Source organism: Plecotus auritus (genome assembly GCF_963455305.1).
Source record: "Plecotus auritus genome assembly, chromosome: 7".
Lineage (NCBI taxonomy): Eukaryota > Metazoa > Chordata > Mammalia > Chiroptera > Vespertilionidae > Plecotus > Plecotus auritus.
The window spans coordinates 86,244,342-86,271,837 of NC_137774.1; the positions used below are offsets into that span (position 1 = coordinate 86,244,342).

Here is a 27,496-nt window from a genome sequence, read left to right on the forward strand (position 1 = left end):
AGTCCTGGGCCTGGTGCCTCAGTCTCGTTGTCTCTAAGACGTTAATATCAGTCCTTGCCACCCAGGGTTGTTATGAGGATTCAGTGAGTAAATTCATGTAAAGTACCTAGAAGTACGCCTGGCATGAGGTACTTAATATGTGCCAACTATTACCAGGTATTTAACCCAACTCAGGACGTCAGTGGTTGTAAAAGGCGCCCTGGTTTCGGAGATGCTAAAACATGAAAATAATGAGTCTTGGAGCTCAGTAAGTACGGTATTGTTTTGTGTTCATTATGAGGGAATCAGAACAAGGGGACTTTGCATAAAGGGAAGCCAGCTCCTGTGAACCATGCCAACACAACAAGTAGGACATGATTCGACTTGAGTCCCATGCCCTCAGGTCAGAGGATGGATGTGGGGCCAAGGTGGCAGTGACGGTGAGATTAAGGTGGTGGGGAGCAGCATGGGGCCCAGCATGGCTCTGGGGCCTGGAGGCAGGCTGGTAGAATTACTGAGCACCAAGTCCTGCGGGGCCAGCCAGCCACACCAGAACCTTGGGCAGGGCTGAACCTACCAGGGCCTTTGAAGACCAGGGCAAGGCCACAGATGTCCCCTCCTTTCTCGCTATTCCATGCAAGATTCTCTGATTATGTTACTACTAGTGGCCAGGTGCACGAAATTCGTGCACGGGCGGGGGGGTGGTGTTTCTCAGCCCGGCCTGCACCCTCTCCAATCTGGGACCCCTGGGATGTCCTACTGTCAGTTTATAGGGATAGGGTCTAAACCGGCAGTCGGACATCCCTCTCGCAATCCAGGACTGCTGGCTCCTAACGCTCAACTGCCTGCCTGCCTGCCTGACTGCCCCTAACCACTCTGCCTGCCGGCCTGCTCGCCCCCAACTGCCCCCCGCCGCAAGCCTTCTCGCCCTCAAATGCCCCCACCGCCAGCCTGATCACTCCCAACTGCCCGCCCTGCTGGCCTGCTCGCCCCCACCTTCCCTCCCCACTGGCCTGCTCGCCCCCAACTGCCCCCCTGCTGGCCTGCTCACTCCAAACTGCCCCTCGCCCGCTGTCCTGATCACCTCCAACTGACCCCCACTGATGGCCTGCTGGCCCTCAACTGGCCCCCCTGCTGGTCTGCTTACCCCCAACGGCCCCACCCCCCACCAGCCTGATCACCCACAACTGCCATCCCATCCTGGCCTGATCACCCACAACTGCCCTCCCCTCTTGGCCTCTAACTGCCTCTACTTTGGCTCCGTCACCATGGCTTTGTCCAGAGGAACGTCCAGAAGGTCTCCTAGAAGGTCTCCCAGTCTAATTAGCATATTACCCTTTTATTAGTATAGACTAGAGGCCCGGTGCACGAAATTCGTGCACAGGGGTGTGTGTCCCTCAGCCCAGCCTGCACCCTCTCCAATCTGGGACCCCTCGAGGGATGTCCGACTGCCCGTTTAGGCCTGATCCCGGTAGGATCAGACCTAAACGGGCAGTCGGACATCCCTCTCACAATCCAGGACTGCTAGCTCCCAACTGCTTGCCTGCCTGCCTTCCTGATTGCCCCTAACTGCTTCTGCCTGCCAGCCTGATCACCCCCTAACCACTCTCCTGCCAGCCTGATTGATGCCTAACTGCTCCCCTGCCAGCCTGTTTGCCCCTAACTGCCCTCCCCTGTAGGCCTGGTCACCCCTAACTGCCCTCCCCTGCAGGCCTGGGTTCCCCCCAACTGTCCTTTTCTGCAGGCCCCGTCGCCCCCAACTTCCCTCCTCTGCCAGCCTGGTCACCCCTAACTGCCCTCCCTTGCAGGCCTGGTCCCTCCCCTGCTGGCCTGATTGCCCACATCTGCCCTCCCTTGCAGGCTTGGTCCCTCCCAACTGCCCTCCCCTGCTGGCCATCTTGTGGCAGCCATCTTGTGTCCACATGGGGGCAGCCACCTTGTGTGTTGGAGTGATGGTCAATTTGCATATTACTCTTTTATTAGATATAATAGAGGCCTGGTGCACGGGTGGGGGCCAGCTGGTTTGCCCTGAAGGGTGTCCTTGATCAGGATGGGGGTTCCCTTGGGGTGTGGGGCGGCCTGGGAGAGGGGCCTGTGGTGGTTTGCAGGCCGGCCACGCTCCCCAGTGACCCAAGTGGAGGCCCTGGTATCTGGGATTTATTTATCTTCTATAATTGAAACTTTGTAGCCTTGAGCAGAGTCAAGCCTCCTGCTGGCTCCGTGGCTGCAGCCATTTTTATTGGGATTTATTTATCTTCTATAATTGAAACTTTGTAGCCTTGAGTGGAGGCCAGGGCCAGCCAGGGTGGGCGGGAAGCTTGGCTTCCTCCATTGCCGGGGAAACCCAAGCCTCCTGCTCACTCCAGCTCCGTGGCTGCAGCCATCTTGGTTGGGTTAATTTGCATACTCACTCCTGATTGGCTGGTGGGCGTAGCAGAGGTATGGTCAATTTGCATGTTTCTCTTTTATTAGATAGGATCCTTGTACTATGAAGTAAGATTAATGATACACTTCTCTTTTTTAAAAATTGAATTTATTGGGTTGACATTGGTTAATAAAGTTTTATAGGTTTCAAGTATACAATTCTATAATATATCACCTGCATATTGCATGTGCTCTCACCAACCAAAATCGTATCTCTTTCCAACATCATTTATCCCCCCTTTGCTCTCTTCCACCTCCTCCCACCCCCCCCCCCCCCTTCCCCTTTGGTAACCACTATACTGTTGGCTATGTCTGCTTTTGTTTTTTTTTTGGCTTATTTCTTTTACCTTTTTCACCCAGTCCCCCAACACCTTTCCCCTCTGACAGCTGTCAGTCTATTCTCTGAGTCTATGAGTCTGTTTCTATTTTGTTTGTTAGTTTATTTTGTTCATTAGACTCCACATACAAGTGAAATTACATGGTATTTATCTTTCTCTGACTGGCTTATTTCACTTAAAATAATACTCTCTAGGTCCATCCATGTTGTTGCAAAAGCTAAAATCAATCTCTCTCTCTCTCTCTCTCTCTCTCTCTCTCTCTCTCTCTCTCTCTCTCTCTCTCTCTCTCTCCCTCTCCCTCTGTAGTATTCCGTTTTTTAAATGTACCACAGCTTTTTTTTTTATCCACTCATCTACTGATGGGCACTTGGGCTGCTTCTAAATCTTGGCTATTGTAAATAATGCTGCAATGAACATAGATAGTGGTGCATATATTCTTTTGAACTAGTGTTTTGGATTTCTTTGGATATATTCCCAGAAGTGGAATTGCTGGGTCATCAGGCAGTTCCATTTTTAATTTTTTGAGGAAACTCTATACTGTTTTCTACAATGGCTGTACCAGTCTGCATTCCCCCCAACAGTGCACATCCTCACCGACACTTGTTGTTTGTTGATTTAATGATGATAGGCATGAGGTGATATCTTACTGTGGTTTTAATTTGCATTTCTCTGATTATTACTGACATTGATCATCTTTTCTTATGTCTATTGATCATCTGTATGTCTTCTTTGTAAAAGTGGTTGCAATTGCCCATTTTTAAATTGGACTTTTGTTTTCTTAATGTTCAGTTGTATAAGTTCTTTATAAATTTTGGAAATTAACCTCTTATCAGATATACCATTGGTGAATATGTTTTCCTATTCAGTGGGTTGTCTTTTCATTTTGTTGATGGTTTCCTTTGCTGTGCAGAACCTTTTTAGTTTGATGTAGTCCCATTTGTTTATTGTTATTTTTATTTCTCTTGCCTGAGGAGATATATCAGAAAAAATATTGCTATGAGAAATGTCTGAGATTTTACTGCCTATATTTTCTTCTAGGATTTTAATGGTTTCATGACTTACATTTAAGTCTTTTATTCATTTTGAGTTTATTCTTGTGTATGGTGTAAGGAGCTGGTCTAGTTTCATTTTTTTTTTGCATGTATCTGTTGTACTTTTCCCAACACCATCTAATGAATAGACTGTCTTTACCCAATTGTATGTTCTCGCCTCCTTTGTCAAATATTAATTGACTTTATAGGCATGGGTTTATTTCTGGGCTCTCTATTCTGTTCCATTGATCTACATGTCTGTTTTTATGCCAGCACCATGCTGTTTTTATTACTATCACCTTCTAATATAGTTTGATATCAGGTAGAATGATACCTCCAACTTTGTTCTTCTTTCTCAAGATTACTGAGGCTATTTGAGGTCTTTTGTGGTTCCATGTAAATGTTTGGAATATTTGTTCTCCTTCTGTGAGGCATGCTATTGGTATTTTCATAGGAATTGCATTGAATCTATAGATTGCTTTGGGTAGTATGGAAATTTTAATTATGTTAGTTCTTCTAATCCATGAACATGGTCTATGCTTCCTCTTATTTGTATCTTCCTTCCATATCTTAAAATTTTCTGAGAACAGGTCTTTTACCTCCTTGGTTAAATTCATTCCTAGGTACCTTATTTTCTTGGTTGCAATTGTAAATGGGGTTGTTTTCTTAGTTTCTCTTTCTGAGAGTTCATTATTTGTGTATAAAAATGCAATAAATTTCTGATGTTTACTTTATATCCTGCTACTTTACTGAGTTCATTTATCAGTCTCACTAGTTTGTTGTTGTTGTTGTTTTTTTTTGCAGTAATGATACACTTTCCTTAAATTGCTTTACTATTATTAGTAACAACCTGCTTTCCACTTACTTTATAAGTGACAGTTATGACTCCACTGCACAGAGACACCACGTTTGAGAACAATTGCTTTAACAATGCCATGAACAAAAGGAGTGTCTTTAACTGTAGAAATTCTAGCCATTGTGATAGGCTGTGACAGGGATGGGTGGGAGTGGATTGTTTGGAATGCATCACAGTACTTCCTGTAGGTAGTTGACTTTATAACATCTGACACTCATTCAACAAACATTTATGAGGTGCCTACTAATGCCAAGCCCCGAGCATATTTGTAGGGACAGGCCTAGCTACCATGTCAATGATCACAGCTTGGGTGGCAGAAACCCTCTTATGCCATATTATTCATCCCAGGAAAGCTAAGAAAAGACCCCTGACCTGTGCCCTAGTTTCTAACCTGGCTTCCCCATCTCCAAAGCTGCTCATCTTATTCAACATTATTGAATTTCAGCTCCACTTGAATGCAAAACTGACCGTATGTGTGTAAAGCATATTTCTTTTCCCTTAATTTACACACAAGATATCTTGCCAAGATCCAACTCACCAAGTTCTTTTTCTAAACATTAAAAAAAAACACCACCTTCTTATTGTGGAAATTTTAAAATATCCACAAAAGTAGAGAGACTACTATAATAAAACCACATGTATCCAAACAAAAACTTGAATAATTAATGATACTCTCCCAATCTTGTTTATGTTTCTTGTATAACATACTAGAGGCCCAATGCATAAAATTCATGCACTGGGGAGGGTGTCCCTCAGCCTAGCCTGCACCCTCTCCAATCTGGGATCCCTCTCACAATCCGGGACTGCTGGCTCCCAACCACTCGCCTGCTTGCCAGTCTGATCACTCCCTAACCACTCCCCTGCCAGCCTGATCGACACCTAACTGCAACCCTGCTGGCCCAATTGCCCCCAACTGCTCTCCCCTTCTGGCCTGGTCACCCCTAACTGCCCTCCCCTGCTGGTTGTTTAACATATTTGTTGTTTAACATATTTGCTCTTTAACATATTACTGGTCACCCCTAACTGCCCTCCCCTGCAGGCCTGGCCACCCCTAACTGCCCTCCCCTGCAGGCCTGATTGCCCACAACTACCCTCCCCTGCTGGCAATCTTGTGGCAGCCATCTTTGACTACATGGGGCGGCCATCTTGTACAAGGGTGTGAGGGTCACTTTGCATATTACCTCTTTATTATATAGGATAATTTCACATGTAACTACTTCATTGTGTATTTCTCACAGATAAGGATGCTTTTATTTAATATAACTAAAATATCATTATCACTCCCAACAGAATTAATAATATTGCTCAATATCATCTCTATGTTCTATTTTCCCTGTTGCCTCAATTATACAGTTTACTTAAATCAGGGTTTAAAAGGCCCACAGCTCACAACTGTAGTTCTTTTAAGTACCATAACAGTGTCCTCCTTTTCTTTCCATGCCCTTTATTTGTTAAAGAAATGGTATAATTAGTCCTGAAGGACTCCCTGCATTCTGGTTGTGGCTTACTCTATTCTCCTGTATTGTTTAACATATTTCTCGATGCTTTTAAGACCTTAGATTTAAATCTGAGGGCTTGATTAAAGTCTTATTCTGTTCTTCTAGGTTGTGCTGTGTGCTTCCTCTTACCTCACTTCAGAAAGCACTTAATATCTGGTTGTCCCCCTTCATTCATGTTAAGGTTGAGGTTCTGTTAGCTTGATTCATCCATGATCAAGTTCTCTATTAACCTTACACCTAATGATTTTAGTAGCCATTGATGATTATTACCTAGATCTATTATTCATTGGAGGTAGCCAAATGGTAATGTTTTAATTCTATCATTTCTTCTTAATTAATTAGGAACTTTGTCTCATCAACTATTTTTTTACCTTCTAATACAGTCTGCATAGAAAAATGGTAGTTACAAAATAGTCATGGGGATGTACAGTACAATATAGGGAATTTAGTCAATAATGCTGTAATAATTATGTATGAAGCCAGGATTTATTGGGGGACTCCCTTCATAAATTGTATGTATCTAACCACTATGCTGTATACCTGAAACTAACATAATATTGAATGTCAACTGTAATTGAAAATAGAAAAAAAAAACTGCATGGTAATTGCTTGATACTTTCTTTCATTTATCATTTAAAAATAATAATTAATTGGTGCCTTAGCAGTTATATTCCTATCAATTTTCAGAATAATGAACTGTCCCATATCTGGCCATTGGACATGTCTTCAAGTTGGTTCCTCTGTCACTTGACATCACTGGGAGCTTACCTGTGTTCTTGACATCACTGGGGCCTTATCTATATTTGGGCCTGACAAGAAGTCCCATCCTACCTTTCACATTTCCTCCCCTGGAGCTGATTATTCACACTGGAAATGGCATTTAGAGATCACCGATAAAGTGCTAGTGGTGTTCATTGCAACTGAGTTTTATTACTTTGAAGCCTTTTCAATGACAGACCTGGGACCTACATATTCTTGAAAGAAAAAAATAAATTCTGAGTTCATACTAATATTCTTATTCAAATTAGATTTCTGGTTTTTTTTATTGTACTTTAAAATTTTATATAGATCTCTTTTCTCTAATACAGAACATCTTGTTTCCTAATGATATTAACTTATTTATGTCTTTTTCTGTGGTTCTTTTTGTCCTTAGCATCTGCCTCACAGTCAAAATATTATGTTTTAACAGAACTGAAAAAATTCTTCTTTCCTTAGTTAAGCCATTAACCTGAAACACAGTTGTATTTGCATGTTTTCATTTGTTTTCTATTTTTAAGAATTGCATTACTTTTCCATTAAAAAAAGATTTTTAAAATTGATTTTTAGAGTGAGAGGGAGAGAGAGAAACATCAATGTGAGAGCAAAACATGGATCAACTGCCTCCTGTACACCCCTTACCGGGGACCAAGTCAGCAACCTGACCAGGAATTGAACTGGCAACCTTTTGGTGCACAGGACAATGCCCAACCAACTGAGCCACACCAGCCAGGTGTGGCTTTTCCATTTGGTATATTTTTAAATATGTAGAAGTTATTTATTTAATTATTTTTTGCCATTGTAAATGGGTTCTGCTCAGACATTATTTCTTCCCAGTATATGTTTCTAATAAATTCTGTATGTTACTCTTAAATCCTGCAAATTTACTAAATTCTTTTATTATTTGTAATAGACCTTTTAGGGATTCTTTGGGTTTTCCAGATATATAATCATATTATCTTCAAGGAGAGATAGTTTTATTTCATTTCTTCTTTTCCAGACTTATGCCTTTTAATACTTACCTAGTCATATTGATTCATGCCTACAATACAGAGTTAATAGTAGTGGAGACAATGAACAATATATGAATAGTAAGGATGACAGTGACTTTTTTCTGCTTTTAGCAATTAAGTCTCTGGTGTTGCCTCAATAGAGAGGCTGGATGCTGGCTTTTGGATTAATGTGGATTTATGTAATTTGTGCTAAAAAAATCGATTATTTCCTATTTTATTGTGATTTTCAACTTCAGTTGCTCTAAACCATTCCTAGTCTTGTTTTTCATTTTGAGGGACCAGGGTTAGGATGTACTCTCCTGAGGGTCTGAGCCAGGACGTGGAGGGACATGGGGCTCCTGAGGAACAGCCTTTGCAGAGTCGTAATGCAGGTGCTGCTGAGGGGTCAGGTCTCCAGACGTGGACTTAGGATTTTGCCTTTGCCTGGGTACAAATTTTATCTTCATGATATGAAATTGGTTTTGGACAGAAATAGGGAGAAAAAGAACGTAAAAATTAAATTTATTGGGGTGACATTGGTTAATAACATTATGTAAGTTTTAAGTGTACAATTCTATAACACACCATCTGCATATCACATTGTGCTTACCATCCAAAGTCTAGTCTCCCTCTGTCACCATATATACGGTGTCCCAAAACATGTATACACAAATTTCTGTAGATTCTTTTACATTTTTAAAATGAATGTTAATAAACTTTATAATCATTCAGAGTGTATACACGTTTGGGGACACCCTATAATTGACCCCCTTTGCTCTCTTCATCCTCCCCTCACCCCTTTTCTCTCTGGTAACCACCATACTGTTACCTACGTCTATTGAGTTTGTTTGTTCATTTGTTGCTTTCTGTGTTATACCCCATGCATGAATAAAATCATATGGTTCTTGTCTTTTTCCATCTGATTGATTTCATTTAGCATGATACTTCCAGATCCATTTGTTTTCACATGAAGTTTAAGGTAGCATTTAGCTTTAGCTGGTGCTTTTGCATTTTTCAGGAGTTCAGTGAATATTTTCTACATGCTAGACCAATGGCTTTTTTATTTCTTAATTCTCTCCCAAAGATATTTTTCCATTGACTTTTAGAGAGAGTAGAAGGGAGGGAGGGAAAGAGAGAGAGAAACATCAGTGTTAAAGAGACACATCAATTGGTTGCCTCCCTCATGAGCCCCGACCTGGGCCAGGATCCAATCTGCAACCCAGGTACGGGCCCTTGACCGGGAATCGAACTCAAGACCCTTCTGTGCTCAGGCTGACACTCTAACCACTGAGCAACACCAGCTAGGGCACCAGCAGTTTATTTTTATCTTTTACCTGCGCTTTGAATATTCCTTAGTATTAAACTATTTTAATGGCAAGAACAGCCACTTTTACAAGATGACAGTGTCTCAGACTCAGTAAACAGAGGTGCATTGGGTCGACTTGGTGGCTCTTCAGCACTTGGAGCTGAGTATTTGCTTCTTTGACAGCCTCTCTTGTGTGGAAGGAGTCTCAGTGCTCACGTGTTCCGGTCAATGTGAGATTCCTTGGCTTTGGGGCTAGCAAAACCTCACACCCAGCCTCCGACTTCCTGTTCTCAGCAAATTGTACTCCACTAAATATCATGTGGCATGACTCATTTCACTCAACATTTTGTCCAAAAGGTACCTTCAAAACAGAATTAAATTAAAGGGAACACTCTGCACCCTTGGTGAGAGTATAAATTGCTACAACCACTATGGAAAGGAGTATGAAGGTTCCTCCAAAAATTAAAAATAAGACTACCATAAAATCCAATAATCCCACTTCTGAGTATATACCCAAAGGAAATAAAATCCTTATCTCAAAGAGATATCTGCACCTCTGCATTCTTTGCAGCATTAGTCACAGTAGCCAAGAAAAGAAAACAACCTATGTGTTCATCAATAGGCAAATGGATAAATAAAATGTGGTACATCTACGCAATGGGCTATTAACCCCACAAAACAGGAAATCCTGCCGTTTGCTACAATATGGGTAAAACTAGAGGGCAGTATGCTAAATAAAATAAGCCAGACATAGAATGACAAATATTGCATGATCTCATTTATATGTGGAAAAAAAGGGGCGGGGGAAGGGGGGCGGGTGGTGGTTACCAGGGGCTGAAGGGTTGAGGGTTGAGAGGTAGGAAAAAGGGGAGATGTTGGTCAAAGTGTACAAATCTGCCCTGACTGGTTTGGCTCAGTGGATAGAGCGTTGGCCTGCAGACTGAAGGGTTCCAGGTTCGATTCTGGTCAAGGGCATGTACTTTGGTTGTGGGCACATCCCCAGTAGGGGGCGTGCAGGAGGCAGCTGATCGATGTTTCTCTCTCATCGATGTTTCTAACTCTCTATCGTCTCCCTTCTTCTCTGTAAAAAATCAATAAAATATATTTAAAAAAACACAAAGTGTACAAATCTTCAGTTATAAGATCAATAAATTAAATTTTACTGTGGATCAAATTTGATGGCATGTTGTGGAGAGTTTTGAAAGAAAAGACCCACATGCAAAACCCTTGTCAAGCATTACAGAGGATACAGTTATGGTTATAATATGGCCATCAACAACTGGAAGATGTAGCAGGGGCCACAGACACAAAAGGCTCTAACCTAGGGGTGGGCAAACTTTTTGACTCGAGGGCCACAATGGGTTTACTGGACCAGAGGGTCAGAACAAAAGCATGGATGGAGTGTTTGTGTGAACTAATATAAATTCAAAGTAAAGGAGCGGAGGGGAGAGCAAGAGAACCGGATAGAACAGCCGGATCCGGCCCGTGGGCCGTAGTTTGCCCAAGGCTGCTCTAACCTGATGATGTCCCATGTGGTCAGAATGCAGGGAGCGTTTCATGGGAACATTTAAACTGAACTTTGGAGTATCAGTTTGGGAATTACTGTTCCTTGGGGTTCCCAGAAACTAAGTAGTACCATCTACCCCATATTAATAGATTATTTATGCTGGTAAAAATTAATCCTCATACACTTTGCTCATAAGCATTAGATTTTCAGCCCCTGTTCCCACAGTGATTATAATTTTAAACACTCCAAAAAGGACCCAAATCCGTGAAGGACTGAGTTTCCCTGTGACTCATGCATCCCACTGAATGCTCATAGCCACATGCTAGGGTGACGAGGTTGACCAGTTCACCCAGACTGTATCCATATATCTCCCTTCCTCAGAGGCAGGAACAGGGATCCATTTAGGAGCATACTTTGTGGGATTGAAGAGGAGAATCAAAATCTCTTTGTTTGGTTACCTCGGGGCCAAACTGACTCTTCGAACTGAAGGAGTAAGGAGCAGCCTCCTTCTCTGGTCTGTGTGTTGTGTCTGTGCCCCTGGCTTGATTCTGAACTCCATGAGGCTGTATCTGTGGTGGATTCACTCTGTAACTGCCCCCTCTATCCCACTATGGGTTCAGCCCAGCACCCATCTGAGCAGAGTGGGTGCTCAGCCACTGCCTGTTAGGTGCAAAAGGAAGGAATGAATAATGATAGCTAGCACATGTAGTACTTACTCTGTGCCAAACACTTGATTATAATCATAAAAATTAGGTACTATTATCAATCCCATTTTGCCAATGAAGGAGCTGAAGCACAGAAAGGTTAACTTGCCCAAGATCACACAGCTCATAAGCGACAGAACTAGGATTTGACCTGCATGATCTGATTCAATTAGCCATGTTCTTTAAAAAATATATATATATTAGAGGCCCGGTCCACGAAATCCGTACATGGTTAGGGTCCCTAGGCCTGGCTAGCGATCAGGGCTGATCAGGGCCTTCTGGCTGCGGGCTGGGGCTTCCCTTCCTCGGCTGCCAGCTGCTGGCTGTGTCCTTCCTTCATTCCACACTGCCCCCTGGTGGTCAGTGCATGTCATAGTGAGCCATCGAACTCCCGGTCTCCTGGTGGAACTCCTGAGGGGACACTTTGCATATTAGCCTTTTATATACACTGAGTGGCCAGATTATTATGATCTCTGAACACATAATAATCTGGCCACTCAGTATGTGTGTGTGTGTGTGTGTGTGTGTGTGTGTGTGTGTGTGTGTGTATGTGTATATATATATATATATATATATATATATATATATATATATGTATGTATATATATATTAGAGGCCCGGTGCATGAATTCGTGCATGGATGGGTCTGGCCAGCCTGGCCAGGGGGAGGAGACATGGGTGGTTGGCCGGCCTGCCTGCTGGTCGAACTCCTGGTTGAGGGGACAATTTGCTTATTAGCCTTTTGTTATATAGGATATACACTGAGTGGCCAGATTATTATGTGTTCAGAGATCATAATAATCTGGTCACTCAGTGTATATAGACTAGAGGCCTGGTGCATGAATTTGTGGACTATGGGGTCCTTCAGCCCAGTCTGCACCCCCTTGCAGTCCGGGACCTCTTGGGGGATGTCTGCCTGCCGGCTTGTGGCTGGATGGCCTTCTGTTGCTGCACGGCCTGCTGCTTGAGCTTCAGCAGCTGCTGCACATGCATGGGCTGGGCCACCACGGTCTGTCCTGCGAACACCATTGAGTGGGTGAGTCAAGCACAGAGGCAGGCTTACCCTGAATTCCCTGCACTTCCTGAGTCACTGAGTTGTTCAGACTGACTGCCTTCTATAGAGAATGGTACCGGGATTGGGCCTAAGATGGCAGTTGGACATCCCTCTCACAGTCCGGGACTCCTCGGGGGATGTAGCAATGTGCCAAGTGGCAGGTGGCCAGGGAGGAGTCCAAATCGGGGCCAGGAACTGCACTGCTCACACTCATCCTGGCCCGCTGTGCTTGCTGCCACAGCTCGGTAGTGCTGCCGCGGGTGGAGTCGGGAGAGGCTCCCACTGTGGCAGCTGCACTCGCCAGCTGTGAGCTGGCTTCTGGCTGAGTGGCACTCCCCCTGTGGGAATGCACTGACCACCAGGGGGCAGCTTCTGCATTGAGCATCTGCCTCCTGGTGGTCAGTGAGCATCATAGTGACCGGCCATTCTGGTCGTTCCGCTGTAACAGTCGCTTAGGCTTTTATTATATAGATATATCCATACTAGTAAGAGGGTAATATGCTAATTAGACCAGATAGACTGGACGTCCTTCCTGACAAAGGCAGGGCCTGGCCTGGGGGAAGCCGCCCACGGTCCTGGGTGCCTGTGGCTGGCCCGGGGGAAGCCGCCTATGGTCCCAGGTGCCTGCGGCTGGCCCAGGGGAAGCTGGCCAACTGGAGGAGGGACACCTGGGTCCCAGGTGCGGGGGCTGAGGCAGAGGTGGTTAGGGGTGATCAAGCAGGCAGGTGAGCAGTTAGGGGCGACCAGGCAGGCAAGCAGAGGTGGTTAGGGGCAAACAGGCAGGCAGGCAGGCAGAGGGTTTAGGGGTGATCAGGCAGGCAGACAGGCAGGCAAGTGGTTAGGAGCCAGCAGTCCCAAATTGTGAGAGGGTGAAGGCTGGGCTGAGGGACCCGCCCCTCCCCCCCACATGTATTTCATGCACCGGGCCTCTAGTATATTTAATAATTCTTTTTTTTTTTAAATTATATTTTATTGATTTTTGACAGAGAGGAAGGGAGAGGGATAGAGAGTTAGAAACATCGATGAGAGAGAAACATCGATCAGCTGCCTCCTGCACACCTCCTACTGGGGATGTGCCCGCAACCAAGGTACATGCCCTTGACCGGAATCGAACCTGGGACCCTTCAGCCCGCAGGCCGACGCTCTATCCACTGAGCCAAACTGGTTTTGGCTAATAATTCTTTATTGTTGAACGTATTACATATATCCCTCTTTTTCCCCCATTGAACCCCTCAAGCCTGTCCCTGCCTCCCACCCAGGCCCTTACCGCCCCATTGTCTGTGTCCATGGGCCACACACATATACATACAAGGTCCTTGGTTGATTACCTCCCACCCACGCACTCCTCCCCCGCACCTCCCACCACCCCGGCCTTCTCTCTGAGATTCTGCACTCTGTTCCATGCTTCCATGTCTCTGGATCCACGCCGTTTATCAGTTTATTTGTTACTTAGATTCTACATATGAGTGAGATCATGTGATACTTATCTCTCTCTGACTGACTTATTTCACTTAGCGTGATACTCTCCAGGTCCCTCCATGCTGTCTCAAAGGGTAAGATATTCTTCTTTTTTACTGCTGCATAGTATTCCATAGTATAAATGTACCACAGCTTTTTTGTCCACTCATCTACTGATGGGCACTTGAGCTGTTTCCAGATCTTAGCTATTGTAAGTTGTCAATTAGCCATGTTCTTAACCACATCAAGAACATGGGTTGGTAAAAGTTATGGAGCTGATAGAACACCTTGAGGGCTGAACCAAGTCAGTGTCACTTTCTGGGTGGCCTGGAGTGCCTCACACTAGGAGCCAGTTCTCAGGGAACATTTCAGGTGCTGAAGGAAGTTGATGGGGTCATTTGCTGAAACAAAACGTGGAAAGGACACTAATGTGGGTCCAGCAGTTAGCACAAAGCTCTAACTTCGGGACCTGGGCTCACAAACCAGCTCCTGGCCGACCTTTCAGATGATTATAAAGGTAAATGGACTTAGTGGGGAAATTCTGAAATTTACCTGCCCTTAAGAATCTCAGCAGGAAATGAGGCAACCAGTTAATTTGGGGACCAAGACTCGGTTTTCAGTAGGTATTTACGGTGGGTGCCAAGGTGCACAAGGCCACTGAAAACGTGGGAGGTGTGTGCATTATGGCTCTCCTCTTCTAGAAGCTCCTAGTGCGATGGGGAGATGCAGGTTCATCTTCTACCAGGGGTCCTCAAACTATGGCCCGCGGGCCACATGCGGCCCGCCGAGGACATTTATCCGGCCCACCGGGTGCCGCTGCCTGTCCTGCTTAGCAGCCGACTCGTCCCGGGCCCGCAGTGCGCATAGGAATTTGTTCATAGTTTTTTTTTTAAACTATAGTCCGGCCTTCCAACGGTCTGAGGGACAGTGAACTGGCCCCCTGTTTAAAAAGTTTGAGGACCCCTGTTGCAGATGCCACCTTAGGCTATTTCATTAGTTGGCTGTGGTTGGCCAGTCCCAGCCCGTGGAGGGCAGCTTGGCTTCCCCTGCTGTGTGCCAGGCCAGCCATGACCTGTAGAGGAGCATTCTGGTGGGATGGCTTCTGGCTGGAGGAGCCAGCCCCCTGGCTTTGTGATTTTCTGGCACAAAGTAAGTGCTGCAGTAAAGGGCATCAGAGGCCGGCCGAGCAGCAGGAGCGATGTTCCTTATGGAGAGCTGTCACCTCCAGGGCCACGCTCCTGTTGAGCTCAAGCACATTCCAAGTAATTAAGTGGATTAGGTTCTCAAGCCGTTGTGAGCATCAGCTTGGACATCCTTGCCAGGAGCTCCTGGCAGGTCCCATAGCTGGCTTGGCAGCCAGACCAGCATTGTGGGGTGCCCCTGCCCTGGTGCCCACTCTGTGTGGAGGGGACTGATGAGAAAGTACACTCAATATATTTGCAAGGTTTTGTGTATAGGGAGCTAATTACGTTCTTTTAAAATCTACTTGCCACCAATCACAGCTTTCATGGTGCTGTGACTGTCATGGCAACTAAAAGCATATCTGAAAATAACATGTCACTTTTTTTTCATTTCTACTGTAATGACACAGGAAAAAATGCTTTCCTTTTTAACTTAACATGATAACTAGAGATGAGTAAAAAAGTATAGGTGTGAGTGCAGCTCATGTGGATAAGCAGGTGCCATAGTATTTGTGAACACATGATTTATGTGTGTGTGTGTGTGTATGTGTGTGTGTGTGTAGCTGTGTACAGCTGTGTGGCTGTGGAGTGAGTCCTCCTTGTGTGTATGTCTAGGACAGGGGCTGAGATCACACATAGTCTGTGAGTGTTTGAAGACTGGTCTGTGAGCATGTTTGTATGTGTACAATACTGATATGTGTGTGTGTGTGTGTGTGTGTGTGTGTGTGCACGCGTCTGTGTGTCTGAAGACAAGTGCTGTTGCATGGGTGTGTTAACCTTGTATTGTTTGGTAAGAAAAGGCTTCTGCCTTTCTTTCCATAGGGTGTCCCTGTGGGAAGTTCCACCCAGTCACAGGAGATAGAGCCCCTCTTTGGGGAAGGGCCCACCTCCTTGTCATGACCCTAAGAAAACCAGAGCTCTCACAGGTCAGGAGCACCCAGACACCGTCTGGCCTGGCCCTGATCTAGAGTATGGGGTTTTTGGTCAAGGTGGATGTTACAAAGCACAGGGTCAGTTTATGCGTCTGTCACTCACTCGTTGCAGTACCTGACACTTGTTATGTCTAGAGCTGAGCTTACCTCACTTGACCGGGATGGGACTGACAGATTTACAACCCTAACTTACAACAATAATGACATTTGCACACACCTCTGCAAGGCTTCATGCTTCCTAAGGTCATCTTCTTAGTCCCACCTCCTAAGGGCCGGCTTCCACAGGAGGACACTTCCCAGGTGTGGAAATGCACCTCTGGTCAGACTCAAGGGGATGGAAGCAGAGCAGGGAGCCTCTTCCCAGGATGTGATACGCAGCCTGAGCTCCAGGAGGGGGCTGCTTGTTGCAGGGAGAGGCCACTGCCCACTGCAATGTGCGGCCGTCCCCTGGGGCCAGCTTTCTCGGACAAGGACTCCATCCATGATGCCAAGGCTCATTCTTTTCATCACCAAAATGCTTCCAGTTACATTCTGTGCTTTACATCTCTTGAGATTCTTTGTTTTGTTACTAATTTTTAAACGTCAATCCAGAGGACCAATATTGATTAAATGTGAGTTTAATAAGTGTTTATTGGGCACCAATTATTTTAAGGTTGTCCCTGCCTGGGCCCAGATGACACAGCATGCATTGGAATTACTCTCTGCCTGGAGCTTTTCTCAATGCAGTGTCGTGGGAAGAGAGTGTTCAGCAACCAAAGTAGGCACAGATGCGGGGTGCCTTAACATGAGTGGATTTGTAAAGGACAAGTAGGGGTTAACCAGATGTTGGGGAGAGATGGTGACATCCAAGGAATGCAGCGGCTCCCTCCCTGTGGGAAGCAAGTCTGGACTGGAGACATAAAGGGACTCTGGTCCTGGATGCTCTTTGCTTTGTCTGAGGAAGTTAGGATGACACTGTCTTGGGATCATGAGTAGCATCCCAGGCTTAGGAGCTTTGACAAGAATCTTCTCCGTAAGGCAGTTATCCCTAACTCTGCCCCCAACTTTGTTTCTGTGGCTCTGTTAATGCCAGCAGCAAGGAAACAAATTATGTTGGCAAGGAGCTGGGCTTTCTTGTGAGTTGCAATCACGTTGCTGGCTGTAGCTCTCTCCACATCGCTTCTACTACAGCAGTTCCCACGGGAGTGTGAATGGTAAAGTACCTGTAAATATTAAGGTTGGTTCCAAAGGCACATACTGTTTTATTGTGTAATACCCTCTGGTGACATTGAGGCCTTATTAATAACTAAACAACTGTCATGACTGTAATTATATTTCTTGCGTCCGGATTGTGTTTCTTTCATTGTCCTGTTTAAACACGGAAGGGAGGGTGTGAATTATTTAGGCAACTGACTGAGTAAATGATCAACCAGCACTGTGCAGGCAGTAAGTTTCTGTCAACTCCTTGCAGAGCCTCAGTGTCACCGCTGACGTTTCCTTGATGTGCTCACAAATCTCTCTGAGAACATCGCCCTGGACCCCCGATGCGGCTGCCCGAGCAACCTGGAGAGGGGAAGCCTGAGCATGAGGAAAAGGGGGGCAGAGGAGCCCCTGGAGGGGGAGAGGAGCCGCCGAGGAGCCAGGCCCCCGACTTCCCTACTTGGCAAGTCTTCTCCCCCCAAACCCCCTGGAGAAACGAGCTTTCTCACGTGTTTGCTCAGGATTGATTGTGTTCTGCCCTCAGGTAGGGGGTGGTGCGGGGGCTGGGAGTCTCTGCTGCTGAGTGTGGGGGGAGAGGAGACCTACAGACAGGACATCTGGGAGGGGTCCAGAGGGGTCATGTGTCTAAGCTGGGTACAGAGATGAAGTCCTGAGCCTGACAGGTTCAAGGTGTGTGGTGGGTGAGGGGATGGGTTTGCAAGCTGACTCTCTCAGGTGCTGGTTGGGTTGGGGTGATGCTGGTGGCTAGAAAAGCAGCAACAGATATCATTTAGAGAGTGGGACTGTGTGTCAGCATCGAAGCGGGAGTGTCACATAGGTAATTTCAACAAATCCTCATAATAACCCCGCAAGGGTGTCATTAACACCGTTTTTACAGGAGAAAAGTAAGACAGACATTAATCAACTCACTCCAGATCGCACAGGCAAAGGTAAACCTGTGATTCCTGCCACGGATCTCTGAATCCAAAACCGAGGTTCCTAACCACTGGGAAACGCAGCCCCTCACTTACAGGTGAGGAGGTCAGTTCAGGGGGAGGGGGTCTCACGTTACCAAGCCACTGGCTTCCCTGGCTTTGACCCTGCTTTCTTTCTTCTCCCTGGAGACATTCATGGCTGTATAAACTTAAGAGGAATTTCAACTCTGGGTGGTTTTGTATAGAAGGAAATTTTGATCTGTGATGCTGGCATTGAGGAGTTGGTCTGTGCTGAGTCCTATAAACGGTTATGTTTGAATGGTCTCCTTAAGGCTGTTGGAATGGAATCGCCAGACCTTTCTGCCACCAACTCCTCATGGTGGCCGAATGTGTTGATGGGGGGGGGCCATGAATTTAAGTTTAGGCTTAGGAGGGAAAAAAAGAACTAGAGATGTTTCTAACTGTATCTCCTGATTTTTAGAAATTTCTCCCAGGAGGGGCTGGGCCTAGCACAGGAGGCTATAAGTATCTATTTAGAGCCATTGTTTGGGAACTCAGAGGTGGGAGCTAGTGAGATCCCTGGCCCAGGGCCTGCTGACCTGTGGGTGAGCCCTTCTCGTCTACTCTGAGGAAAGATCTGGAAGGAGGTGACATGAGCTAGAAAGGACACATGCTGCAGGGCAGGCTCAGCATGAGTTCTGCTCAGCAAGGCTGGTCAGGGACCAGAGCAACCTGGGCGGGGCCTCCTCAACCCAGCTCACCCTTTCCAAGAGAGGAGCCTGGTCGGAGGCATGGTCTAGTTCAAGGGTAAAGTTCCCAGTTGGCCTTTCCTCAGGCTGGCATAAGTGACAGCATCCTGGGCAACTGTCGTGGAAAAGGGGGGCATGTTGAGGAAAAGAGGTAAGGACTGGGGTGACAGATGTTTCTGCATGTCCTACAGAGGCTGTAACAAATGACAAACATGGCAGATGCCACAGAGGGAAAGGACAGGTTTCTACCTTAGTAGAAATGAAGGTATCATATAGCAAACAGACAAAGAAGTCTAATAGAGTTAGATAGACGGTTTTTGCTCAATATACTCCCAAATTTAAAAAAAAAAGTTTTTCTATTTGTTCCTGTGACTTTGGGATTTAGAATTTTGGGGCCAGAACTGTGATGGGCATGAATTAGGCAATTTAATTTCATCTGTCTTTGGGAGTAGCACTAGCTCAATTGGAATGAACCAAACCATCAGCTTCTTCTTGGGGCATTAACCCTTTTTGGACCCAAGGCTGAGGGTCTCTAGGGCTTCTGGCTTGTTCCCCTCACACATTCAATCCCCCTCCCCCACATTACACTTTGCTTGCTCCTTCCTTGGGAGCATACCCACAAAGATTTCTTGGTGCAGTGGGCAGGGAGATACAGGTCAAAAGGAGGGATGGAATGGGGCCGTGAGAGGGAGTCCTGAGGTTCTGGCCTCAGCGCCAGGGATTGGAGAGGAGGGGAAGGAAATACAGCTCATTTGGAGCATGGTCCCACATCAGTTTCCAGCAGTGCGGTCTCTCAGAGCAGTGGTCGCCAACCTTCGGACCTCACGGACCACCAGTGGCTCGCGGACCACCGGTTGGCCACCACTGCTCCAAAGGTTTCCTCAGAGTACATTGCCTCCCTGTCCTTCAGTCCCTTGGCTGGGACCTCCTTCAGCTAAAGCACAGGCTGGGTACTGGGTTAAGCCTACAGAGCATCAGGGGCCTCCTCAGATCTCAAGCCCTCTGGGCAGTTGCCTAGGTGCTGTGCCTGGCATGGGCAGGGTAGGCAAAATTATAAACTAAGGAGTCTCTTCAACGTGTCCCATCTTCCCACCGGATCATTTTCACATTTCCTTGTACCATTTTGGTTGCAAGTAACAGAAGTCCAGTAGAGCTCTCCTAAGTGAAAAGAGAGACCTATTAGAAAGACTTCAGGCAGGGGTTGGGAGAGGTGTCTTATAGAATACAAGGCCTAAAGGATGGATAACCCATAGGCCTAGAGGGATTTTGAAAACCAAATAAAGCTGTTCCTCTCTACCTGTCCACACTTCTCTGGTTTCTCTGACTATATGAAAATTGTTCTTGTCAAAAAGCTCCCAATTTGTCTTCCAGGCTTGGCTGGGAATCAGTATTGTCTCAATTCCAAATTCTCCATGAACAGACTCATTGCTGCCCACTCCTGATCAAATAAATAGTATATAGGATAGGAGAGCCAGAGGTTATTAACATGGCTGCTTCCACTATAAATATGTGGATGGAAAAGGGGAGAGGCAATGGCTAGAGTGGTGGGGCACTTCTTCACCACAGTTCCTGGGATAGTGGTTTTGTATTCCATTCTAGAAGTTGATTAACTATCCATTAGTGCTGATAAGGTGCTTACTATTAATGCTTTAAATTGCAGCCTTTAAAAGAAGGTGGTCCCTGCGAGACCTAGAAGACTATCACTGGTGGAACAAGCACAGTGAGGTGGATAAGCACAGTGGGCCGGGGGCTCTGCAGGGGAGTGTAGAGAGAGACCTTATACAGAGGGCGGGGACTGGAGAAGAAAGACCTACTCCCAGCCTTCCTCCCAGTTGTTCTCCTCCTGCTTGTCAGCTCAGAGGTTTGCAGAATCCCCCAGAGTGTCTTTTCCTATGTCTTTGCCAAGGTGTGGCCATGTCTGCAGGAGATAACTCATAGATGGGACCTCTTTCTTTTCTACTTCTTTCCCTTAAGAGTCTCCCAAGTACACACACAACAATGGAGCCCCGACTTGTCTTGGGCCTGCCAAGGTGCCAGCTTCTCAATCTGGTGACCTGAAAGGATGGTCTCTCCCTTCTGTCCAGAATATTATATCTGGGGTGCTCTCTGGGTCAAGTATGGAGCTGACTTGTGGATGGTCAGTAGGCCCAGAAAGCCAGCTAGGAGAGTGTCCCCAGGTAATAGAGAGATACCCAGGTGGCTTCATCAAATTACAATTAAATAAACAACCCTACTAGTATGGTGCTGCTCCAACCCAATCCAAAGGAAGCTTTTCTAATATGGGGAGAAATGGATGTGCACTATTGATATATGAGCTAAGAATAGCTCGTGTTCCAAACAAAGTGTTTTTTAGTATTTTGAAATAAAAACGTGTAGACAAAGCAAAGAATTAGAATGCATGACTCATTGCTGATTCTGAAAGCAATAGAAATTCAAAGGGAATTATTCTATTCCTATTTCTCCCTCCCACCCCTGTTCTGAATAGCTTATAAAAAGAGTCTCTACATAAACAGGACCCATAAACTCCTCCATGATTTAAGGTTCAACACAGTGAGAGGCAGGAGGAACTCAACCTTTATTGCTTGGTTACTAAGCTGGACTCCCCACTAGACTGGAATCATTTATCAGAGTCCTCCATGGCTTGTCCATCCTCATTTCTCCTCCTCTTGTCTTCCATTCTTTGGACCCACTGTGGCCACTGCTCCTCTCTCCCCCAGTGCCTGGCTCTGCTAGACCTCAGAAGACTCAACCCATCAGCCTTAACAAGGGTGTTTCATCAATAAGCATTAGCTCTATGGGCTATGTCTTAGGGGAGAGTGCCAACTGTATGGTATTGTAGCAGGATGCAGGATGTGGGCATCTCCATCAACTCACTGGGTAGTCTCGAGCTCATTTGTGTGTTGAATGGAATGGTTGGGCCTCATCAGTGATGTTTAGTTCTTTGTTGTTGTTGTTGTTGTTGTTGTTTTTGTTTGTTTTTTTGCTCATAAACACCTTTTAAAAATAAGTGCCTGTCCTTCTTATGGGGAATCCAATACTTAAAACAGAAAAGAGAGAGCCCATTCTGGTTGGAGAAAGGTGGTGTGTGTGTGTGTGTGTGTGTGTGTGTGTGTGTGTGTGAGAGAGAGAGAGAGAGAGAGAGAGAGAGAGAGAGGATGGGAGGTCCTCCAGGACCCCTGAGAGGAACAGCAAGATGTTTCACTTGAAGGAACTATTGGTCGACCTTCATGGCATGATTCCTTAAGAAATGTGTAAAAGTCTTACCTCAAACCTCTCCTTGCTGTCTCTTTTCATTTTGACCAATCTCATGCTCCTTGAATACTTACCAGCTTGTTCAGTCTTATATCTGTCTCAAATCTTGATGTCATATGGGGAAGCTGAGATGATCATGTGGATGACCAAGCAACATTTTCACCTCATGTTGCCTCAGCTTTAACTCTATGACTTTCTTTCCTCTTGACTTCCAGTCCCACGGCTTCCACCTTGCTCCTGTTACCCTCTGGAGTAACCCACCTCTGAGAGCTCACACGGAAATACTGGTCTCTTTGACAACCTTCGCTATAGCTGTTTACCATTGCTAGTCCTATTTTGGGATGAGGAGCATACTGAGAGCAAATCCTGTATGAATATGGGACACGGATAGTTGACCCTACGTACTCATAGCCTTCAACTCCAATAGGTCTTCAGTGTTGGCTCAGTAGTTCTTCTATTGGTCAGGTTCCACCCATTTTCTACCATGACTGTTTCAACCCCTACCCATTCTTCTAAAAATGATGTCACTTCCTCATTCACACAAAATACAAAGGTCCTAGGAAGAAAATTCTTCATCTTGTTGAACACCATCTCTGTCATTTTTTCTTTATTCATGTCCCTCTTCACCTCTACATGCCCATCATTGTGGAGGAGAGGACCCCTCTACCAGTCCAAGGACCATCTGCCACATGTGCTTGAATATCTGTTCCCCACCATCCCCTCTTAAGGGACCTATTCCATCAAATATACTTCCTCTGTTATTCTTTAACTTCTTGTTCTTCCTCTAAGCACAAACATTTGTTCTAATGTCACTCATCTTTTCTTTTTAAAGCAGATACAAAATTTTCTTCAAACTTTTTGAAAAATTGCCTACACATGTTTTATTTCTTCCCCTTTCATTTGCTTTTCACCCCTCACTCACTGAAATCTGGCCTCTGCTTCCATCAGTCCACTGCTCATATTCTGACTGGAACAAGGGATAGTGTTAGAGCAGAAGGAGCAATGCCAAGGAATGGGCCAGTTCAAAATTTAGCTCATCATCAAAATTTATCTACTGAGTTTATAAAATCTATATGTTCTTATAGGCTCTGCCTACTGAGTCAGAAGCTTTCTCAAGCAGGACCTGGAAATCTGTTGCCACCAATTCTCTTCTCATTGGGAACTTCATTGACAGCCCTGCCAAGTCCCCAGGGGTCCAGTCAGGAGGGTCTCTGCCATCACGATGCCACACCAACAATTGCGCTTTGCTCACTCTTGTCACATTGGCTAAATCTTTCTCCTTTCTCTTTTCTCATCAGTTCCAGCCATCCAATTGGAATTTCAAGTGATCTTAGCTAAGAAACATTTAATCACTCTTCTGGAGATTTTCTGACCCTGTCAACTTGGAAATCTACCTTTCACCCAGGACCCATTTACTTCCTTTTGCTTCTTCTAAGGCAACGTGCTACAAATTGATGATCCTCAGAACATCAATGTAAACAAATACCCTCTAAAAGTGCTTCACAGTCAATAAAATTCAAATGATGCTCTAGAGCTACATCTTGGAGAATATCAATGCACATTAAAATCTTAGTGATACCCTCCAGCAGAGAAAATGGCTTCTCTTTGGCTGACTCAGCTTTTCCAAACACAGTTTGAGCCAGGAACACTGGGTGTGAGTGAGTCTCTGTGTGTGTATAAAAGCCTAGAAACCACATATTAAGTGTTGATTCCATCTTCCTAGGACATAGCTATTCTCAGATCAATGCTAACAATAAGTAACTGACATCCTCTAGGCCCAGTGGATGGTTACCCTGGTATTCATTCACACTCCAGTAATTGGTGTACCAAGCTGTGTGTTGGGTGTTGGGGATAAAGCAATGAATACTTCAGTTCATAGGCTCATGGAAAAGATAGATTAGTACTCATATAGAGTTCATGTGTTAAGATAAATTCATGCGCAGGGTGTGCCTAGGAGCATGTCAAAGGACACACACACACACACACACACACACACACACACACACACACAGGCTGTTTTATAGCTCCAGGGTACACCATCTATATATATAAAAGTCTAAGCAACTGAAGGACCGAACAACTGAACAACCAGTTGCTATGACACATACTGACCACCAGGGCAGATGCTCAATGCAGGAGCTGCCCCCTGGTGGTCAGTGCATTCCCACAGCCAATCTCCTGCAGTCCCTCCCCCTGGCCAGCTGGCCTCCCTCCCTGTCCCCCTCCCCCGCATTGGCCCCCATCACCAGGCAGGCTGAGGGACTCCACCCTTGCATGAATTTATGCACCAGGCCTCTAGTTAACTTATAAAACAAGAATACGATGTGAGTAGTACTCCATGAAGTTATGGATTATAAAAGGATGGATATATATCCATCCAAATATGAATTGTTTGTTGTTTTAATAACAACATGTGGTCACATTGTTCTGCAAGGTGTTTCAACTCAATTTATTAACAACATACTTTTGCATTGCATCATGATTTATGTAAGCAGTTCGATATTGATGGTTATTTAGGTTGCTCTGTTTGCTTTCACAAGCAGGGCTACAATGAGCATCCTTGTATATTTATCCCTATAAACTTGTACAAGTATACCTAAATATAAGTTTTATAGAAGTAAAATTTCTGGGTCAGAAAGCATCCACATTTTTTTCTCTTGCTAGATTTGCCAAATTGCTCCAGAATTATTATCTAAGGTAGGGCTTCTGAGGACAGGGGATGCTGGCGTGGAGGGGAAGGAGGCTTACTTTCCGCATGATTCTTCTAATAAAACACCACGAACTGAGGCTTAACATCAATATTAATAAGTATTTCTTTAAAAGCACTTCCTGGTCAGGAACCCAATTGGTCCCTGGGAACCATATGTCTTTGGAAGAGCTTTGGGCGTCAGGATTCCACATGCCTGTCCTTCTGGAATTTGCACAGGGGATGTAACCACGGGGAGAGCCTACCCAGCATCAGAGATAAACAAGATGCATGTTCATGCAATGTCCATGTCACCTCATGCCAGGCAGTCTAAGCCAGTCTAATATTCAAGCAAAGCCTGGTATGTTATGGTGCAGAATGCTAGTTTTTAAGACAAAAATGTTGGACTTTAAAAGTGGTGTCTTGCTTGCAGGGGATTATTTTGGGCTATGACCACATAATTCTTTATCATTAGAAGCCCTTTAATGGAAAAATTTAGAATCACTGGGACAGGCCATATTCAACTAGTACATTCTTTGTGTTTGTGTCAAATTTTAATCAGGGCATTTTGATCCTATTGAGAAAGTGAGGGGGGAGGGGAGAGACAGTGGCGTTCATGCCCTAATAGACTTGCTGTTAGCAGAAGGCAGCACTTTACCTCAAGTTCAAGTCAGTCCTGCCCATCACAGAGTCCAAAGGGAACTGGAGAGACATGGAGGCTCCTCCTCCACTGTCTCCCCTGGGAACCGAGTCCAGCTCTCTGTCCATGGTCCACACATCTGGCCATTGCAGGAGCCTTTTCCTCCTGAACCTCTTGTCCCTTGGTCCAGCTACAATTGCTTTGTAGTCAACCACCCCAAACTCAATGGCACAAACCAGAAAACATCTTATGCTCATGGAGTCTCTGGGTCAGGAATTCAGTGCGGATGGCTTATTTGCCCCACAATGTCTCGTGCCTTTGTTGGAAAGACTCGGATGGCTGGGGGCTGAGATCATGTGGTCACTTGTATGCTTGGTACCTGGGCTGGGCTGGCTGAAAGATCACCTTAGCTGGGACCATCTCCCTATGACTTCTCCATGTGGTGTGTGCATCTCACAGCATGGCATCTGGGCTGTAAGATGGGCATCCAAGGTGAACCTTGCAGGAGGACCAGCTGGAACCTGGTTGGCCTTTTATGACTTCACTCTGTACGCATCACCTCTGGTATATTTTAGTGGTCAAAGCCATCAAATCCTCCTAGATTCAGGGGGTGGAAGCATAGATAGCACCTCTCAGTGGGGAAAGGTTAAAAAATTTTAGGACAATATAGTAAAACCACACTTTTCCTCCCTGGATCCTGGGTCCTCTGCCACCTGCTCCAAGTGATGCACCCCTTTTAGCACCTTCTGGTTTCCTGCTGGGTGGTGTGGGAGAATAGGATGCTGGGTAGTCCAGATAAGGGGTCTTTCCAGTGATCTGAGAATCCTCTTGATAGCTTGGAACATTATTATGTTAGAAGAATATTTGTCTCCTTAAGTTATCCTAACCTGGTGTTCCCGGAGGAGGAAGGACAGGGAGGAAGCACCTAGGCTGGCACATTAGGAACTTTAGACACATGGGCTGGGACAACCAGGACAGGTGTCCAGGGAAAGTGGTAACAAAGCACATTCAGGAGAGAGAGTGGCCGGGTCATGCATATCCTTATGCAAATGGTGGGCTCAACAGCTCTAGGGGGCGCTTAGGGAATGTAACTAATGGGCCGGGTCGCACAGACCTTTGATGGGACTTATTTAAGGGAAAGCAGTCACTGGTTTCACTGTGCTGCTGTTATTCAAGTGCCGACCAAGAGTCATCTTCCCATATTATTTCTGGGGAAACAGCTGGGCATCAGATCTGTACTGAGTCTATCCACCCTGCAGCCGATTCTGGTTACCTGCTCCCACCCACAGGCTTAGCACCATTTCAGCCCTGTGCAGCCTCACTCCAGGTCCACGCTGGGGACTCCGGGACTCCCATCTTCTTTCTCTCCATATGCAGCAGCCACCAAGTCCCAGTCTCTGGGGGGCGGTGCTGCAGAGAAAGCTCAATTTCCTCTGCTGTGCTGTGTCTCCAGTCCCCACAACACCACTAACACACAGCAGATATATATAAATCTCAGATTTTACCGAACGCTTGGGAATAACCGGGGAATTGAAATGTAGGAAGAAATCACAATATACAGAGCCATCATCTTAGAGTCAGAAAAATAAAAATCTTCTTAAGGGGACTTTCCATGCATAGATCCCTTTGCCAGCCTGGTGAAGTCTGTGATTTTATGTTCTTAAATGCATGTAATAGAGTAGTTAAGGCAACCACAAAGGAAATCAATTTAAGCATAGTGTTAAAATATTAAACAAAATAAATGTGTGATATAATAATACATGTGCTTCTTTGTTGATGCGTTAAATAACGTGATCCAGCAGTGGTGTAATAACTATCATAATTTTGAGGTGCTGGAGTGGAAGGGTAAACAACAGTGTGAAATAATGTGCGATAGCGGTAACCTGATAGGAATAGATTAGTGGCAAAGTCACGGTGCAGCTAATTCCACGGTGCCTGTGGCTTGCGCTGATAATAAAAAACCCCCACACATTCTATTTAGAGGTTTATGAAAATAAAGGTATATTCTTTCCCATTCAAATTCATGGACCCCTTGAAT

At 45.5% G+C, this 27,496-nt stretch overlaps 1 protein-coding gene across 5 annotated transcripts in view; it reads left to right on the forward strand.

Annotated features, from left to right (window-relative positions):
- The window catches only part of CALN1 (calneuron 1), a 440,008-nt gene that overhangs the window by 20,100 nt on the left and 392,412 nt on the right, over positions 1-27,496 (forward strand). For 2 of the 5 annotated variants that reach the window (XM_080679979.1, XM_080679980.1), the window contains exon 2: positions 17,468-17,663. The exons of 2 other annotated variants lie outside the window; for them this stretch is intronic. In XM_080679979.1, the coding sequence (XP_080536105.1) occupies positions 17,541-17,663 (123 nt within the window). In that variant the 5' untranslated portion in view covers positions 17,468-17,540. The remainder of the gene's footprint in view (positions 1-17,467; positions 17,664-27,496) is intronic. One more of the 5 variants, XM_080679981.1, reaches the window with a different exon arrangement.